At 41.2% G+C, this 19,884-nt stretch overlaps 1 protein-coding gene across 1 annotated transcript; it reads left to right on the top strand.

Moving 5' to 3' along the window:
- The first annotated feature begins 17,400 nt into the window (after positions 1–17,400).
- On the top strand, positions 17,401–19,658 carry LOC126751373 (monocarboxylate transporter 9). Its single transcript, XM_050461589.1, has 5 exons — positions 17,401–17,478; positions 17,547–18,560; positions 18,622–18,766; positions 19,260–19,380; positions 19,445–19,658. Exons 1-5 carry the CDS (start codon positions 17,401–17,403, stop codon positions 19,656–19,658), a joined length of 1,572 nt encoding a protein of 523 aa, XP_050317546.1.
- Positions 19,659–19,884: the final 226 nt, after the last annotated feature.

Genomic DNA, 19,884 nt, shown 5'->3' on the forward strand with positions numbered 1-19,884 from the left:
GTATCTACATACATCTAAGGAAGTTAAAAACTGGCTAACTGCATCGAAACTTCAGCTTTCGGGTCAGAAAACAGAAGCAGTTCTGATCACGAGCAGGAAAAAACTAGAGACCATTTATCTAAATATTTACCGGTATGCAATTACAACACAGCCATCACTACCTAGGCGTGGTAATTGATGCGAGACTGAACTACAAGATGCACATTAAAAAAACCTGTGAAAAAATTGCACGAGTCATATCAGCCTTATCGCGAATCATGGCTAACATAGGTGGGCCAAATCAAGACAAAAGGTCACTTTAAGCAAAAGTCAGTCAATCAGTTTGTTGGATGCGGCACCGGTATGACCGCAGGCGTTAACCCATAAATTATATACCAAAATGGTGTTCTCTCTGTTCAAACAAAGCGCCATCAGAGTTTCCAGTGCATTCCGGACAGTATCGCACGAAGCTGTTAGTATTATACGAGTATCAGGTATAATGCCACCCGATATAATGGCACTGAGCTTAAAAGTATATATGTATATACCAGCAAAATCTCGGCAGGTCGAATATATAGTATAGAAGAAAGACAAAAGAGCCTAAACGAGTAGCAAACCCGTTGGAATGCAACAACCAAAAAGCGATGGACGCACCGGCACCGCACCGGCTTATTAAAAATGTCAAAAGCTGGGTAGGTAGAAATCATGGGCATATGGATTTTTATATGACGCAATTTTTCACTGGTCATGGGTGCATCCCCCTGCGGGTAGGAGGGACCCCCTTTGGGTAGAGGGGGAAACCGAATATGCCCGCGGCAAGGCATGCCTGTCGTAAGAGGCGACTAAAAGCCACATGCACTGTGTATGACATTTGACAGGTCTTGATTTTGAATGTCATCATGGTCTAAGTCAGAAAAGTGCTATAATATTAGCTTGAAATGATATTATAGTTTTTATATAAGTTTACAATTATATAACAAACATTTGTTGTTCAAGCGACAAATGTCACCAGTCATGAGTTGGGATTACTATGAGCTCAAACTGGTAGTAGCCAAAAGTTACAAAAGTCATACCAAAGACTTTAACATGGTACCACGGGGAGCAGTTAGCCCTAGGAGGAAACTCCAATCTGCTCATTGGGTTTGGCCCTTTGGGGAGATTCGTGGTGGCTGTGGTTTAAACCTAAATGCAGGAAGGGCATTTGTCCAATGTGGAGTCGCACTGCGGCCGGGTGCCGGACCCAGAGTACGGCAGAGGTTTTAGATGGGCCTCGAACCCGATTGGCTTCCCACCCTACCAATTGGAACCAAAGTATAAGTGTATATGCCAGCACTCATGCTTTGGTTCTCCAGAGTATGGTGCGGGTGCACGCACTTATGCTTTGGGGCGCTGATCAACGCATTGTATTGATCTATGTGCTTCTAGCAATAGAAAGCACCGTGGAATTGAGTTTCGAGGACAGGTATTCACGTTAAAACACATTGGCTTCTGGCCATGGGTGCTTTAGAGAGTACCTATACAAGTATGGCCACGATAACGGAGTAACGTGTTTCTTTTGTGGAAATAGTAATGAAAATTCTCTGCACATTTTCTTCTATTGCATAAAATTTAACGAAGAAAGAGCTCTACTAGAACAGCAGATAGCAGAACGCGTATCTCCGGATATTATAGTACCTCATATGCTACGATGTAAGCAGGTGTGTTTACCGTAAAAGGCCTGACTGGGAAAGTTATAAAAGAACTGATAATGGCAGAACGGCTGCGCAAGAGCGAAACGAGTGAGTAAAATGAGATGCAAGAGCCAACAGGCCAAGCTACCCTTGTGAAGAAGTACTTAGCGGTAGTCCGGCAAGGTAAATACCGCTGCGCAAGTTCGATATATTGAAAGATATGAATCGAGCGTTGTCCCGAAAGAGGTGCACTAAGCGTACGGTATGAGTCGTGCATGTCGTGCATCCTTAACTGTTTTTGATTTTTTTTTTTTAATTTTGTAGCGCTCTTATTGAAAAACACCGTTATGTATAAGTGTGTAAGTTTTGGGCGTTGTTGTGAAAAAAATATCAGTCCCCTCGACAAATTGACCGCCGATTAATTGCTTTTACAAATTGCTCATGAAACGTTCTTAATCGTAAACACGAGTATATTTGTATGTAAGTCTTAATGTCACACCAAATTGGATATTAAATGTCAATCAGAAATGTCGGATAGTTTCACCGTTGTATTGAATTTAAACAGATTTCCGGCCAATTATTTGAAACGCCACAAACTGGCGAACGCTCGGTTTGCACATTATATCACTTTCATTTAACTGATGGCCAACTGATGTAATTTCCAGAGTGAGTGAATAGTGAAATTTAATGCAATTCGGGATATTTTAAGGATTTGTGTGTCTCTAGCCAAAGTAGTGCCTGCTTGAGTTCTTCGACAGTTTTTGTACAACCGACGGAGAATCGAGTGACTTTTGAGATAGGTGGCAGTGGTTGGATAAGTGGGCTTTAGCAAGAGATCGTAGCTCCTCCGAAAAGAACAAAAAAATTTAAAATTCCGTCCACGTCACACATCTCCCGAGAAGAGGAGCTTTATCAATACGTGCATTTATTTGCACATATATAAATCGCACTAAATTCTTAAAGAAATAAAGTCTTCGGGCGTGTTTAGTGATTTCTGGCACATTGCAAAGCAATTACTCCAAAGCAACAGCAGAAGCTGGCAACTCGTAAAATGAAAGTGAAGGTGCACATTTTAATCAGTTTAATTACCTAGTCACTTCTCGCGGATGAACACGCAGAGAATATTTCCGTTAATTCCTCATCCAACCATGCCATATGCACAGTGATTAAATTCATAGAACAATGCGCACCAGAAGTTGATTCCTCCCTCATACACATTCACAGAAATTAGAGTGTCAATTCACGGTGCATACATTCTCACAGCCTGTGGAGAAGTGCTCAAACATATGCGAGCGAGATAAGGCGCTTAAATTAATCGCGGATAATAACAGTTAGTACGTATTAATTGCACAAATCTTCGGCTGAGAAATTAGCTCGTGAACACATTACAGGTATATTCCGCTTCAAAAACCTGTAAATTCAGTTAATGGTAAATTAGGTATATGAGGAAGCAGCCTACCATATAATCGAAAATCATCATATTAGGGATGTGAGGTTTAGACCGATTGCATTTATATCCGGCGTTAAAACAAACTATGTATAAGGAAACATGTTCACTTAACTTCAATAAAATAATGTGCGATATTGGCCAACATAAACGGTTTAAGGTTAGCTGGCACGTCGGAAATCACTATATCGAGTATAATGAGGTTTGGATTGTTTGCTTTAACTCTTGGTATTACGCAAGTATATTCGAGAAAATGTTTGCACGCTTCTTTGTGAAGATAACTCACACACTGACTGACATACTCTTCAAAAAGTCTTCTAGAATAGCCAAAATCATTATATTATATGTTGAATATGGGATAATTCGTGGAACAAATTCACTACTCTCACATAGTTTTGGTCAGATATCATATAAATTGGTCGATATATGTATGTATGTATACACACTATAACTGGGAAGTAGGTGGGGTTTGAACCATAATCATTGAATTCGGTGTGCATTGATCGACTAGTTACTGAGGTACGAGTTCTTATCTAAAACTGGTCAATGCACGCCCAATTACAATTTTTTACTTAGAGGCCAAACAGATCTGGTGAGCAATCGCATTTTTAGTACTTCAATTTAACCGTTATATGGGGGGTGCAATATTAACCTCTGAAGGGTGCCAAGGAACACCATAGAGTACCATAGAAAAATATACAAGTTTTACTAAAATTATCGAACGGATGGACGGACAGACGAATGGAAAGAAATTCATTTTGAATTAAATTCGTCTGGAGATCCTGGTTATTTATAGTTAGGTGAACGAAACTACAGGGTGTCCCAATATTAACACAATTTAATATACATTTGGGTGCTTTTTATGAGTAAAGTGTTGACAACTCTAAAAATTTCAAAAATAATGAAAGCTTATCGCATTTCGAAAATATCTACAACATATGGTCGGAATGGTGTTTCAACTTCGTCATCTGCGGCGGCAAATTCAAATCTTGTTTTAATTTTAGGACACCCAGTATTATAGTACTTCGGAGCAATATTTTGCGAAAGCATGAAAACACAACAACGTTTCTCCACGATTCTGTAAATAATACCATCAAATATCAAATGTAATCATTTGTACGTACATTTATTTTAAATTTAAGAAGAAACAAGGGAATATAAATTACTAATATATATAAGTGTGAATATTAATATATTTATAAACTAATTTTCAATATCCGATCGTATCAGACGAAACTTTTCCATGCAAAAGCGTGAAATTTCGAATAGGAAACAAGGAAAATCGTTTACTTTGTTCCATCGAACTTACGTAATATATAATACTCAAATACAAAAAAAACACAAGAGATTATTTACAAGAACTTTAGTCGGTCAGTTTGTATGGCAAATATATGCTATAGTCACTAGATCTGAACAATATCTTCGGAGATTGCACCGTTTCCTTGGACAATAATGCATGATTGATCATTTATACTGATAATTTATATGGTCTCTGACGCTTTCTTTTGTGTGTTACCAACATCGTTATAAACTTACTATATGTACATTGTTCAGGGTGTAAAAAGAGCAATGTTGAATATTCTACCTTTTAGATTTCTATTTTTCCATCTCAGTTATGCTCAAGAATGCTGAGATTGCCCTCCTCTGTTATGTACTTACATCCGTTTAATTTTCTAAGGGGGAGAGCCAAACTCGAAATCAGTTTAAATTAAACTGATAAATAGCTTGTAGGGTAGGAATTTAAGCCTCGCAACTTAACTTAAAAGTTGAAAGACTTGAAGATTTGTTAAAACTCCAGATTTGAACTTATTGATTCCGCACAGATAGAGGTCTTCCTTACTTGCTGTCACTTTCACTTTTTCTGGAAGAACAGAAATTAAAATGCTGCTTCAGAGACGGAAATATTGCTTGTGAAGTAAATATCATGATGCAGCACCTAACAGGAAATAAATTATGTAACATATGCACTTTTTATATTTCATTTCGAATGTATGAAGCCAGACACACCCGCTGTACTGCTAAATAGCTAAGGTTTGTGTTTCTTCGACTAAACTTTTCGGGAAAAAAGTTTTTCATTTACCAAAGCTAGCCACAAAGTACAAGCAGATGCACCATTAAACCTGGTCTAGCAGAAGTTGTATCCAGAAGCTATAAAAAGTTTTACACAAAACTTTCTTGCTTATAACAACTGACCCAAAAGCGACTGGCCACTACAATCCCTACAACAACATAAACAGATTGCGGCAGACAATGGATGGCACTTGGACCAGAAGACAAGGATTTATACGCCACAATCACTGTACACATCACATGCTCACACATATACACATATTCACACATACCAGCCTGGAGCAGTTTGCAGACTAGCACTTGCAACTTGCAGTTGGAAGATGCAACTTTTATTTGCTTCCGACAAAAAGACGAAAAGCCTTGCACACCAGCGCCCACGAAAAATATGTGCGCAAGTGTACTAGAGTGGAGGCATTTTCAATATTTCCCAACCGATCTTTATTCTAGTATCTTAAGTTTGATATTTCACTGCAATAGGGTCAGCATTCAGGCGAAGTCATGGCTGAGGATGCTTATTCTTTTCCGCATTCTACTGGAAAGTAACACCGATCTATTTGTCAAGGTGTCAGTTGTTGTTGAGTACAATTATTATAAGACCTACAGTGTGAAAATGGATGAAATCGGAGGATAACCCCGCTCACTCCCCATATAAGGGTACCGTTAAAAACTACTAAAAGAGCGATAAATAAATAAGTAAATACGCCAGAGACAAGTGAAAATTGAAATTGTGAAAATTGGACGGTGGGCGTGGCACCGCTCACCTTTTTGGTGAAATCGCATAGTTCCGTGTGTAAACCGGCACTTAACAAAGTATTTTCCATTCTCTTGAAATTTTCCTATTTTAAATAACCACTCTAATACTCACACTCACACAAATACATGTGACTGCAATTACGTGCTGCTTGTGCCCAGCTGCGGTTGTTTTAATAACAACTTGTGATTTTATTTATTTGACAGCCACCAATATTCTCTTCAGAGTTGCCACATGTATTTGATAATGAATGCGGATTTAGGAATGTCAGGCGAAATTACTTCGATGCCGACAAGTTTTAAATAACAACAAAACGGACACTCGGTGACAATAACAACAACTTGCAAAAAATAATAGTAATTCCCAGGTCATTTGGTTGGAGTATAATCAATTTTTATTCGTCTGCTGTTGGCATTAATTGTACGAAAATTTGCTTCCCACCGCACGCAACAGGCAACAATAGCAAAGCGGCGGCGTCTCAGGCACCAGTTGCGGCGTGCACTTCGTGGCGACTCTCTCCCGGTTTGTTCACCAGAATTAAGTCGAAAAGTTTTGCCTAGCAGCAGTTGCGCGCAAATAAACATACACACTCACGCATTTCCAATAGAGTCTACATTGGAGTGTCGTGCGCTTAATGCATTTAATGCAAGAAAGCCTCCTGAGGCAAGTTAATTGGTTGCAAGCGGTGGCTGATATGATATTGATAGCATTTTGAAATTCGAAAACTTTGCTACATCAAAGGACAACTTTTGAGAGCTGCAACATATTCTGCGGATCCGTGTAGCTATAGAAGCTGGCCTCCCTGCTCCCCTTTCTTCAACTTCAACAATCTAACTTAATTTGCAGTTAATTGCAAAGCCCTCCCAAATCCGATCCACGCAACTGGAACAACTCGTGTTTCGACATTAATTGAACACAAATTCGCCATTGAATAAGCAATTTGCAATAGTTTAATTGAGAACAAGTTTTCTTATGCCAAAGAATTCCCAAGTGCAATAGACTTCACTGGTCTTCGAGAGTTAATAATGTTAAAAATGAAGAAAGCTTAGTGCAATTTTGAGTCCACTTTAAAGTGCTGCTTGTGCCCAGCTGCGCTGATGAAACAATGTATTTATTCTTTAATTTGGAACAACTTGTGTCATTTTATTGGCGTAGACACCGCTTACGCGATGCCGAGTTAACAACAGCGCGCCCAAATATTATTCCAAGCTTCAGGTTTCCCACATGTATTTGATAATCGAATACTTTCAATGCGGAGTGTTAGGAATGTCAGCGCCGCTGTCTTTTAATTCGCTGAACTATGTCAATGTCGTCGATATCCGACAAGTTATTGCGATAACAACAAAACGCAGAACTTTCCTCTCGACTCGCAATGTCGACTCATCAGTTGTTGACATCATCCAAGCCTCTGCACCATAAAGTAGGACGGGCATTATGAGCGACTTATAGAGTTTAGCTTTTGTTCGTCGAGAGAGGACTTTACTTTTCATTTGCCTACTCGGTCCGAAGTAGCCTGCGTTGGATTTCTAGGCTGACATTGGTGGTGTTAATACTGGTTCCTAAATAGACGAAATTATCTACAACTTCAAAGTTATGACTGTCAACAGTGACGTGAGTGCCAAGTCGCGAATGCGACGACTGTTTGTTTGATGACAGGAGATATTTCGTCTTGCCCTCGTTCACTGCCAGACCCATTTGTTTTGCTTCCTTGTCTAGTCTGGAGCAAGCAGAACTAACGGCGCGGGTGTTAAGGCCGATGATATCAATATCATCAGCATACGCCAGCAGCTGTACACTCTTATAAAAGATGGTACCTTCTCTACTAAGTTCTGCAGCTCGAACTATTTTCTCCAGAAGCAGGTTGAAAAAGTCACACGATAAATCGCCTTGTCTGAAACCTCGTTTGGTATCGAACGGCTCGGAAATTCCCGATTCTGACGGAACTCCTAGTGTTGCTCAACGTCATTTACACAGCCGTATTAGTTTTGACTCGATACCAAATTCAGACATTGCGGCATAAAGGCAGCTCCTTTTCGTGCTGTCGAAAGCAGCTTTGAAATCGACGAAGAGGTGTTGTGTGTCGATTCTCCTTTCACGGGTCTTTTCCAAGATTTGGCTCATGGTGAATATCTGGTCGGTTGTTGATTTTCCAGGTCTAAAGCCACACTGATAAGGTCCAATCAGTTTGTTGACGGTGGGCTTTAATCTTTCACACAATACGCTCGATAGAACCTTATATGCGATGTTGAGGAGGCTAATCCCACGGTAGTTGGCGCAGATTGTGCTTTTTTATGGATTGGGCATAGCACACTTAAATTCCAATCAATGGGCATGCTTTCGTCCGACCATATTTTACAAAGAAGCTGATGCATGCTCCTTATCAGTTCTTCGCCGCCGTGTTTGAATAGCTCGGCCGGCAATCCATCGGCCCCCGCCGCTTTGTTGTTCTTCAGGCGGGTAATTGCTATTCGAACTTCTTCATGGTCGGGCAATGGGACGTCTGCTCCATCGTCATCGATTGGGGAATCGGGTTCGCCTTCTCCTAGCGTTGTGCATTCTCTGCCATTCAGCAGGCTGGAGAAGTGTTCCCTCCCTTATTTATGTATGCTCTGGGCATCGCTGACTAGATCACCTTTGGGGGTTCTACAAGAGTATGTTATAGTCATATTTGGTAGGCTAATACAATACAAAAGACATCTTCCTTTCATTGAAACGTCCATCTAATAAATAAACAGTTTAAAGGTAGAATTTCCGGATAAAAATTGAACTAGTCAGAAAAACACTCGATGCTTTGGAACGTTGGTTCAGCAAGCCGTACAAGTAGTTACGTCGACGAATCGCTATTTTTTTCAATAAAAACACGGTGGACTTGAACAAAATAGAAAACAGTTTTTCCCGAGAATATAAATTGAACCAAATATATATAATTTTTGAACCGAAATTTCTACCGAGAAATCTTACAAAATATTTCAGTCTATGACATGTAAAAAAACAATCGTCTGGCTAATTGTGCTTATGAATCACCGCTATTGTATTTCTTAAGGGCAACCAACACTCATTCCTTCACACATGGTTTCGAAAAGACTGCATGCGTTGGCCGGTCTAGTAACAGGTGACAAATTATTGGCATCTCATGAAAACTGTATGGACATAATTAACGATGACACTTGTAGAAAACGCTGGGAAGTAGTCATGAGAGACGCTGCAGCTCATTTTCTCCTTGTTTGCCACCGTAACGCAGTTCAAAGGACTGGATGTCAGATATCAAGGCTAAAAACTATTAATTGGTATTACAAAAACTTCCGATCTAAAAAAAGATTCTTACACATTTTGTGAACTTTTTTCAAATTATGAAAATACTCCAACTATGAAACCCAGTAATTCTATCAAAGTTTTCATTGTCACTATTAATAACAGTAATTTTCATACTCTATATTGAGGGTTGTCATTGCTGGCCTTCTTAAGCAGCCTTTGGCTGTAAAACATTTTCCTTCCTTCTTCTCAGGCAATTTAAATGATGGTTGGGCGTCCCTCTTGCCGCATATAAAACGTTACGCGACAATGAAAACATCATATTATTTTTTATTGAAATGATTGTAATTTGTTTGCCAAGCTATATTTAATATAACCCTGTCGCATTAAATAAGTTTCCATTTGACTTTCGACTTTTTGTATATATGGTACATAAGCTTCTTTAAGCGAATGTGAACACAATGTCAGATATTTAAATGAAAAGGTTTTATTTGCTTTTTTTTTTTCACTACATAACATTCCAGTAACGGTATGTGAATGGCAACTTAGTGTCCAAGTAACCTTTTGTAGTTGCTGATAACACGTAAGAGTGACAAAATTAAAAGGAATACTATTTGAGTAGGATTCAAGTGTCATCAAGGGTCTACTCATTTGTAATTGGGCATTTTTACTGGAAGCCACTCTACAGAAGGACAAAGAAATTTTACGGTATTAAATCGTGTCATTTGCAGAAAATTAACTTTTGGAGACACTTCGTGTGTGTGACACTCCAACATCCTTTCAAATTAGCCTTGTTTAAATTTGCTGGGAGCAAGCAATTATTTTCCACATAATTAAGAAAAGAGAACTTGAAACTTTCTAGCTTATATGTTGCGAAAGTAATGAAATTATCATTAGTTTGATTATATGTATGCATTTAAACGAATAGTTCATTTGAAGCTCTGGTTTGGCACATTATGCCTGGCCTTCAAGTCGGAAGGTATTATAGTACGGGTTACCCACTCGAAGTGTTACCTATTCAAACGACTATAATTTTTTAGTTTGATAATATTTTTATTGATTCCAATGACAAAAATGTATGAAAATAATCAAAAATTTAGAATCCATTCACTTTAGCTCGATATGGCCACCTTTTGCCTTGACTATGGCCCTCAAACGGTCAAAAAACGAGTTGCATGCTGCACGAATGTGAGCTTGTGGTATTTTGGCCCATTCACGTACAATCGCTTTCTTGAGCGCATCCATACTGGTGTATTTTTTAGTCCGCACCTTGCTCTCTAAAATGGACCAGATGGAAAAGTCCATCGGATTTGCGTCTGGTGAATTCGAAAGCCATTGTGTCGACGAAATGAAGCGTGGAACATGATTTTTTAACCACTCTTGGTTAATTCTCGCTTTATGTGACGGCGCCGAGTCTTGTTGGAACGTCCATTCTTTCCGGCCGAAGTGTTTACGTGCCCACGGCTCTAAAGCACCTTCCAAAATATTTTCACGATAATAAGTCGCATTTACTTTGACACCAGGCTCGATGAAAACGACTGGAGAGCGCCCATCAGCGGTCACGGCAGCCCATACCATCACTTGCGATGGGAAATTACTTCGGGTGGCCATTCGTAGGCTTAAATTCTCGTACGTGCGTTCGGTCAAGTAAACACGGTCATTTTGAGAGTTTATGAATTGCTCAATAGGGAAATTCTTCTCATCAGAAAACACAATGTTCGGAAATTCGCCACGTTCGTGCAAGTGTAACAACTCCTTCGCTCTTTCGAGTCTAACTTTTTTTTGCTGCGGTGTAAGATTGTGTCCTTTTTGGAACTTGTAAGGCTTGACCTTTAGCTCATTTTTCAACAGTCGTTGCATTGAACTTTGCGAAATTTTCAGCTCTTTAGCCATTTGATTGCCACTTCGACGTGGATTTCGTTCAAGTCGAGCCTTCACTTTTCGAATCATCTCAGGTGATGTTGCTGTTTTCTTATGACCACCTCCATGGCGTTTTGCGATGCTGCCAGTATCATTGTAACGATTTATAGTGCGATACACAAACATTTTGTTCACTTCGAGATGTTTTAGCTGACGAACAATTGCTGCTTGTGATTTTCCAGCCAAATATAAAGCAATCACACTATTACGTTTAAATTCCATCACGTATAACTTTTTTTTCACACGACACAGACTAAAATGTTTTTGTACGCTTGTAAACAATGGAATGATTTGTTATTGGTGTAAATTTAAGCGCGCTGTCATTAATAGTGTGGTAGTTATAGCAGTTTGAATTTGGTAACACTTCGAGTGGGTATTATATGTGGGGCGGTCCGTGTATGTGGAGAGATAGCAGCTAATGGACTCGGCTCGCTGTACGCAATATTGACCAAATTAAGTTTTTTGGAAAATTTAAAGCAGCGTATACCGGGAACCGCATCGAAATAGAATCTGCTATGAAGGTTTAGTCTGGTACACGATGGCAATCCTAAGCAGTTAGTTATGGCTATCTAGCAGTCTATGTTGCTCAAAGAATAAGGAGTTACCACATCCACCTTAAGGCCCAGATCTTAATCCCATGTGAAACAATTATTCATTCCGTATAATGCTTCAGGGATCCCGAAGTTTGCGACTAGTCGAAGTTGGTGAGCCATCTTAAAGACCGTTCGTTGAATACCTCAAAATTCCATTATCTACAAATACTTGCATTTATGTAACTAGAAAAAAGAATTAATGACTCATATGGGTACATGACCATAGTGTGGTAAGAATACATTGAAAAGCTCGACACCTGTAGCCATTTGCTTATCTATTTATGTATGATCGAATTCTATAGCATGGAAGTGTAATCAATTTAACTTTCACATTTTGATAAATTGTTATTTAAAAGATGACATTTTTCATGATCGCTTGAAAAGCAAAACTAGTCTTGTTCAATCCAAAACAAATTTTTGTCATAACACATTCCCTGAAGCTTAAGCTCTAAAGAGTGCTCTTTTCCATTGTGGAAACGGAATCAGCGTAGAATTCCGACTATAATCAATTTCTGAAAGCCATAGAATTGTTTAAAATCACATCGATGTTGAAACTAGGTTGGTTAATATGACCCCAAATTACTTCTTCGTCTTCTTTACTGGCGTAGATACCACTTACGCGATTATAGCCGAGTTAACAACAGCGCGCCAGTCGTTTCTTCTTTTCGCTACGTGGCGCCAATTAGATATTCCAAGCGAAGCCAGGTCCTTCTCCACATGGTCCTTCCAACGCAGGTCTTCCTCTTCCTCTGCTTCCCCCGACGGGTTCTGCGTCGAATACTTTCCGAGGTGGAGTGTTTTCGTCCATTCGGACAACATGACCTAGCCAGCGTAGCCGCTGTCTTTTAATTCGCTGAACTATGTCAATGTCGTCGTATATCTCGTACAGCTCATCGTTCCATCGAATGCGATATTCGCCGTGGCCAACACGCAAAGGACCATAAATCTTTCGCAGAACTTTTCTCTCGAAAACTCGTAACGTCGACTCATCCGATATTGTCATCGTCCATGCCTCCGCACCATATAGCAAGTCGGGAATTGTGAGTGACTTATAGAGTTTGGTTTTTGTTTGTCGAGAGAGGACTTTGCTTCTCAATTGCCTACTCAGTCCGAAGTAGCACCTGTTAGCAAGAGATATCCTGCGTTGGATTTCGAGGCTGTCGTTGTTGTTGGTGTTGATGCTGGTTCCTAACTAGACGAAACTATCTACAACTTCAAAAATATGACTGTCAACAGTGACATGGGTGCCTAGTCGCGAATGGGACGACTGTTTGTTTGATGACAGAAGATATTTCGTCCTGCCCTCGTTCACCACCAGACCCACTTGTTTTGCTGCCTTGTCCAGTGTAGAGAAAGCAGAACTAACGGCGCGGGTTTTGGGCCAATGAAATCAATACCATCGGCATACGCCAGCAGCTGTACACTCTAATAGAAGATTTTATGTGCTCGATTAAGTTTTGAAGAAGTCACACGAAAGAGTGTCGCCTTGTCTAAAACCTCGCTTGTTATCGAACAGCTCGGAGAGGTTCTTCCCGATCCCAATGGAGCTTTTGCTGTTGCTCAACGTCAATTTACATAGTCGTATTAGCTTTGCGGGGATACCAAATTCAGACATCGCTGCATAAAGGCAGCTCCTTTTCGTGCTGTCGAAAGCAGCTTTGAAACCGATGAAGGGGTGGTGTGTGCCGATTCTCCTTTCACGGGTCTTTTCCAAAATTTGGCGCATGCTGAATATCTGGTCGGTTGTTGATTTGGCAGCTCTACAGTCACACTCATAAGGTACAATCAGTTTGTTGACAGTGGGCTTTAATCTTTCACATAATACGCTCGATAGAACCTTATACGCGATGTTGCGGAGCCTTATCCCACGGTTGTTGGCGCAGATTGTGGGATCTCCCTTTTTGTGGATTGGGCAGAGCACACTTAAATTCCAATCGTTGGACATGCTTTCGTCTGACCATATTTTATAAAGAAGATGAAACATGCTCCTTATCAGTTTTTAACCGCCGTGTTGGAATAGCTCGACCGGCAATCCATCAGCCCCCGCTGCTTTGTTGTTCTTCAGACGGGTAATTGCTATTCGAACTTCTTCATGATCGGGCAATGGAACGTCTGCTCCATCGTCATCGATTTGGGAATCAGGTTCGCCTTCTCCTGGCGTTGTACTATCACTGCCATTCAGCAGGCTGGAGAAGTGTGGGTTCTACAAGAGTATGCTCCGGTCTTGAAACCTTCTGTTAGTCGCCGGATCTTTTCGTAGAATTTTTGAGCATTACCCCTGTCGGCCAACTTGTGAAGCTCTTCATACTCACGCATTTCGGCCTCTTTCTTTTTCTGTCTGCAAATGCGTCTCGCTTCCCTCTTCAACTTTTGGTGTTTTTTCCATCCCGCACGTGTTGTGGTCGATCGTAACGTTGCGTGGTAGGTAGTCTGTTTTCTCTCCGCTGCGAAACGGCACTCCTTCGTCGTACCAGCTGTTCTTTTGCATTTTCCGAAAACCAATGGTTTTGGTTGCACCTGTACGTAAGGAGTTTGAAATGCCGTCCCACAGTTCCCTTATATCGAGTTGTTGACGAGTGCTCTCAGAGAGGAGAAGTGCAAGCCGAGTAGAAAATCGTTCGGCTGTCTGTTGTGATTGCAGTTTCTCGACATCGAGCCTTCCTTGTGTTTGTTGACGTGCATTTTTGCTGCACAGAGGCGGGTGCCAATCTTGGCTGCAATTAGGTAGTGGTCCGAGTCGATGTTAGTACCTCGGAGTGTACGCTCGTCTAGAACACTAGAGACGCATCTTCCGTGTATCACAACATGATCGATCTGGTTGGTGGCTTTTCGGAGACAGCCTGGTACCTTGATCTATCTTCATGTGCTGGAATCAAGTACTACAGATAACCATATTTTGGGCTCCGACGAAGTCGATCAGTCTCAACCCATTTGGGGATGTTTCCTCGTGGAGTCTGAATTTACAGGATGTAGCGCCAAAGGTACCTTCCTTGCCCACCCTGGCGTTAAAGTCGCCAAACACGATTTTGACATCGTGGCGGGGGAAGCTCTCATACGTGTGAGGCGAAGAACTGATAAGAAGCATGCAGCAGCTTCTTTGTAAAATTTGGTCGGATGAAAGCATGCCCAACGATTGGGAGACCCCACAATCTGCGCCAACTACCGTGGGATAGGCATCCTCAACATCGCGTTTAAGGTTCTATCTGATTGGACCTTATCAGTGTGGCTTTAGAACAGGCAAATCAACAACTGACCAGATATTAACCATGCGCCAAATTTTGGAAAAGACCCGTGAATAGAGAATCGACACACATTACCTCTTCGTCGATTTCAAAGCTGCTTTCGACAGCACGAAAAGGAGCTGCCTTTATGCCGCGGTCAAAAGCTCTATCAGGATCGGATTTCGTGTGACTTCTTCAACCTTTTGGAGAAAGTGATTCGAGCTGGAGAACTAAACCGAGAAGGTACAATCTTCTATAAGAGTGTACGGCTGCTGGCATATGCTGATGATATTGACATCATTGGCCTTAACAACCGCGCCGTTAGTTCTGCTAAGGCAGCGAAGCAAATGGGTCGGGTGGTGAACGAGGGCAAGACGAAATATCTCCTGCCATCAAACAGACAGTGATCAGACTCGCGACTTGGCACCCACATCACTGTTGACAGTCATAACTTCGAAGTTGTAGATAATTTCGTCTATTTAGGAACCAGCATCAACACCACCAACAATGTCAGCCTGGAAATCCAACGAAGGATTGCTCTTGCCAACAGGTGCTACTTCGGACTGAGTAGGCAATTGAGAAGTAAAGTCCTCTTTCGACAAACAAAAGCTAAACTCTATAAGTCGCTCATAATTCCCGTCCCGCTATAATATATGGTGCAGAGGCATGGACGATGACAACATCTGATCAGTCGGCGTAGCGATCTTTCGATAGAAAAGTGCTGCGAAAGATTTATGGTCCTTTGCGCATTGGCCACGGCGAATATCGCATTCGATGGAACAATGAGCTGTATGAGATATACGACGACATTGACATAGTTCAGCGAATTAAAAGACAGCGGCTTTGTCCGAATGGACGAAAACACTCCAGCTTTGAAAGTATTCGACGAAGTACCCGCCGGGAGAAGCAGAGGAAGAGGAAGACCTGCGTTGGAAGACCAGGTGGAGAAGGACCTGGCTTCGCTTGGAATCTCTAATTGGCGCCACTTTGCGAAAAGAAGAAACGGCTGGCGCGCTATTGTTAACTCGGCTATAACTACATAAGCAGTTTCCACGCCAGTAAAGAATAAGAAGAACCTAATCCCCATTTTTGGTTGTCATTTAAGTCACCTAAAAGAAGGGGTTGGTAATATGATATTTTGTCGTGTCGAACCATAGGAAGAGAGGTGTTAGATGAGAAGGGCTGACTGGGCGTGCAAACGATGGTTACAGTTACTTACTTTAGCAACAATCGCGGTTGTATGATGGGAGGAGCACAGTCTACCAAGTGTAACGTCTAAAATCTTCGGGCTTTTGACAGACGGCATTTCAACGCCATCGACTGTGGTATTAAGATCCAGTCTGTACTCCTTCGTCCAGTTTGTTGATATGAACACTGTGGATTTAGTGGAGAAGATTGTCGCTGTACTTGCAGAGAAAAAGTGCGAAAGATCGAAAAGATAGCTGCGTATGAGGTGATGAAAGATCTGTATGGTGGTTGGTGGTTCGAAATATAAAAGTGAAACAGCAACGAGGAGAGGACACCACCCCGCAGAACACCCCATTTAATTCTTCTTAACATAGATTTTCCTTCTCCAAATAGTACAGATGATTGCCGGCCACTCAAATCTTTCTTAGTTCGCTTCTTCAGCCCTGGAGGTAGCGTATATTGTTCGATATCCTTTATGTGGCTCAAGGGCTCAAGGCTTTTGACAATGTCAATGACAGGATAGTTTTTGATTAAGGTCGCGAACTACTGTGTGCTGTGGTAGTGTTATGCACTTTCTGGAAGCCATGTTGATGGTCTGTTAGACTCAGGTGGTTAGTAACGTCGGGAGTAATAGGGTTTCTAGTCTCTTCATTACTGCGGGAAGAGAGTTATCGAATGATAAGACTACCCTTGGTTGACGGGTTTCGCAGGTTTCAGTTGAAAGACCCCTCTACCACTAGGGTAAATAATATTAAGCTGCGTAAATCCGATAAGGTGTTGAGATCGTACGAAATGTTACTATGGCTATGTTAGTTGACGAAGTCAGGTGGTGAGAAGTCGATGGACCCAGCGTAGAGGATAAATAAAAGTATAATGTTTTGCAGAACAAGTAATTAAAACTCGTTCTTTAATTTGAAAATAATATATAAGTATATATTTTAAGCATTTTTTGTATTACTTACAACTTGAAAATGATTTAGCACCTCTGTTCCAACTACTGCAAAACATCTACCAACTGCAAATTTATGGTTTTATGTCCCAAGGTGTGAGGCATAAAATTTTATCATATGCAATATTGTGCAATTTAAATAAAAGTGCCACTGCATTTGTCAAAAAACAGCACAGGTGTACATAGGTCGTAAAATATGGGAGTTCTGCTTCCGTTACGCACATTACAACAGACACTTATCTTATCACTTGGTAGAATTCTATTTACGTGATAAAACTGTGGTAGATTGAGTAAATGAAGATACTGAGATTGCCACCGAAGATCAGTCAAGACTTCGCAATTAGAGTGTGAGGTTGTGAAATGAGGACGCAAACGCGACTAGTGGCGCCAGATGGCGGCTGGGGAGTTTTCGTGTGCATCGGCATGGCGTTACCATTTGTAGGTCCAAACAAGCTAACATTTTTTACTTGCAATGTTCAAACGAACTATGATGAATTATCTTGTAGATCAGTGGATTGGCTGCATTGCCTTCGTTTGGGCTGATCTTTGGCGACTTTCTGCATGGCATCGGGGCTGAAACCAGCGCTGTGGCCGTCATAACCAGTGCCTTCTTTTGTGCTTTCAGCTTTGCGGGTCTCTTCTCGGGGTCGCTGTTCAACCGATACGGTCTACGTGCTGTCGGTTTGCTGGGCGGTGGTTTGTACTTTTCTGGCTCGCTCTTACAAATATTCGTGCGCACCACATGGGAGCTATTGTTCGCTTTCAGTGTTATTCAGGGCACTGGGTTCGGCCTCATTGTACCCACATCGTATACGACCTTCAACAATTACTTCGTTGAGAAGCGGGTTATGTGGATGAGTTTTGCACAGTCGCTTATCGGCGTTGGCACCATGTTCTATCCAGTAGGAATGCAAAAGTTAGTGGAGCTCTACGGATTTCGTGGTTGCTTGCTTGTTTTGGCTGCAATCAACTCCCACGCCATTCTGGGAATGTTGCTGATGCAGCCAGTAGAATGGCATATGCGGAAGGTGACCACTCAAATAGAGTCGACTTTAACGGATGCAAAGAAGTTGGAGAAAGAAGATATCACTCTGATTCTAAGCACAACCATAGATAATAATCAATATATGAAATATAATGGACGAGATACGTCCGACATGGAATCCAACAACTTGTCGCCCCTAATACATGGCAAACCGCGCCCGGTAACTGTATCGAGGGAGAATGTGAAAAATATCTCAAGCCACACGTCAAGCATAACAAGCCTTGGTAATTGGACCGGTCCAATTGTTGTGCGTGACGCTTCACCGGAAATGACGCCGTTTCATTCAATGCTTGCAGTCAATGCGGTTGAAGAGGAGAGCAGCTGCTGGCATATTTTAGTAGACTTCTTGGATCTAAAGTTGCTGAAGAAACCTATTTACCTTAACATTGTATTGGGTATCTCATTTGCGCTCTACTCTGATATTGCGTTCTTCACGCTGCAGCCACTCTACCTCTTTGAGTTGGGTTTCACAAAGGTACGTATTTCCATTATTTGTATTCGTTGCTGTTGAACTTGCATCGCGTGAATAATTCTAGCCGGATACTGCCAGCATTATCGCCATCGGAGCCGCTGCTGATTTGGCTTCACGCATATTCTTAGCATTCTCGGCCATATTCATTCAAATGCGATCCCGTTACATTTATCTGGCCGGCTCCTTCTTTACAATCATAGCGCGCTTTGGTAAGTACCGACGGCCTTGACAAACTCGTTGTCAGCGATTCGTTTACAATTTGCATTCCAAAATGTGTTGACGAAAAGTGGGAGCAATCAACGCACACAAACTAAACTATTTCTAAGATTTCTCCGATGAATTATGATGTTCTAAGGTTTATCAGTATATCACCCAGATAGTGCGATAGTGATATAGTGACATCCGCTTTCATGTTTATGGCCGCTACATTATACTGTCTAATGTATGTTGTACCCGCTGTGCGGTCCGGAGAAGTAAATGGTTTGTGGACATACCGATTGGCGCACTCTGCGTTTCCCGAGTGTAATCAATATTTACTTTGGCTGAGATAAACGGGTATGAAATATGACACCATAGTCAGTCGCCGTTATGTGGGTGGAGTTACACATAAACATCCTACGTATTTGTTTTTGTGTGCTTTTATTTGGGCTCCACAAATTGAGGTGACTAAAAGTTTTGCTTTCGTTTTTGTTTTGATTTCAGCATTTTTGAATGTATTCAGCTATGCGGACATGGCCTGTACTACCGCTGCAATGGGCTTCTTACGTACTTGGATCCATGTGCCGCTGCCTCTTGTCTTCGCCGAGTACTTGCCAAAGGAGAGGTAAGGCCACCATAGAAGAGTAAATAATCGCAATGAGTTTTACAAATTTTCCACTCTCTCGCAGATTCGCCACTGGTTATGGCCTGTTCATGTTTCTGCAAGGCAATATAATGTTCGCCGTTGGTCCCCTGGTGGGCTATTTGCGCGACCTAACACAAGACTACATCGTGACCTTTCACTGCCTGAACTTCTTTATGGCGCTTTGTGCAGTGCCGTGGCTCATGGAGATAGTTTGTGTTAAATTTAGAAGAAAAGACGATCTTAACTGCGAAAAATAAACAATTTCGAAAACTTGAGTTTTTTTAATTTTAATTTCCTTGGTTTAAAACTGTTCACTATTCTCCTCTTTTGAAAGTACTTTATATAATATGTATGTGCTGCATACATTCTATGGTATATTCTAATTTGTTTAAGTAAATTAGTATTTGTTGCAAAATCTTAAAGAAATATCCAGGAACTGCTCGGAAAGTGAATATGAATCCATTCTGAAAAGTTAGAGTCCAT

This window comes from Bactrocera neohumeralis, chromosome 2, assembly GCF_024586455.1.
Source record: "Bactrocera neohumeralis isolate Rockhampton chromosome 2, APGP_CSIRO_Bneo_wtdbg2-racon-allhic-juicebox.fasta_v2, whole genome shotgun sequence".
NCBI lineage: Eukaryota > Metazoa > Arthropoda > Insecta > Diptera > Tephritidae > Bactrocera > Bactrocera neohumeralis.

Bases quoted from the DNA above. Each gene is read 5' to 3' on its own strand.
- LOC126751373 (XM_050461589.1), top strand. From the start codon at position 17,401: ATGAGGACGCAAACGCGACTAGTGGCGCCAGATGGCGGCTGGGGAGTT. The intron at 18,561-18,621 runs GTACGTATTTCC...GAATAATTCTAG, and splicing joins TTGAGTTGGGTTTCACAAAG to CCGGATACTGCCAGCATTAT. The intron at 19,381-19,444 runs GTAAGGCCACCA...ACTCTCTCGCAG, and splicing joins GAGTACTTGCCAAAGGAGAG to ATTCGCCACTGGTTATGGCC.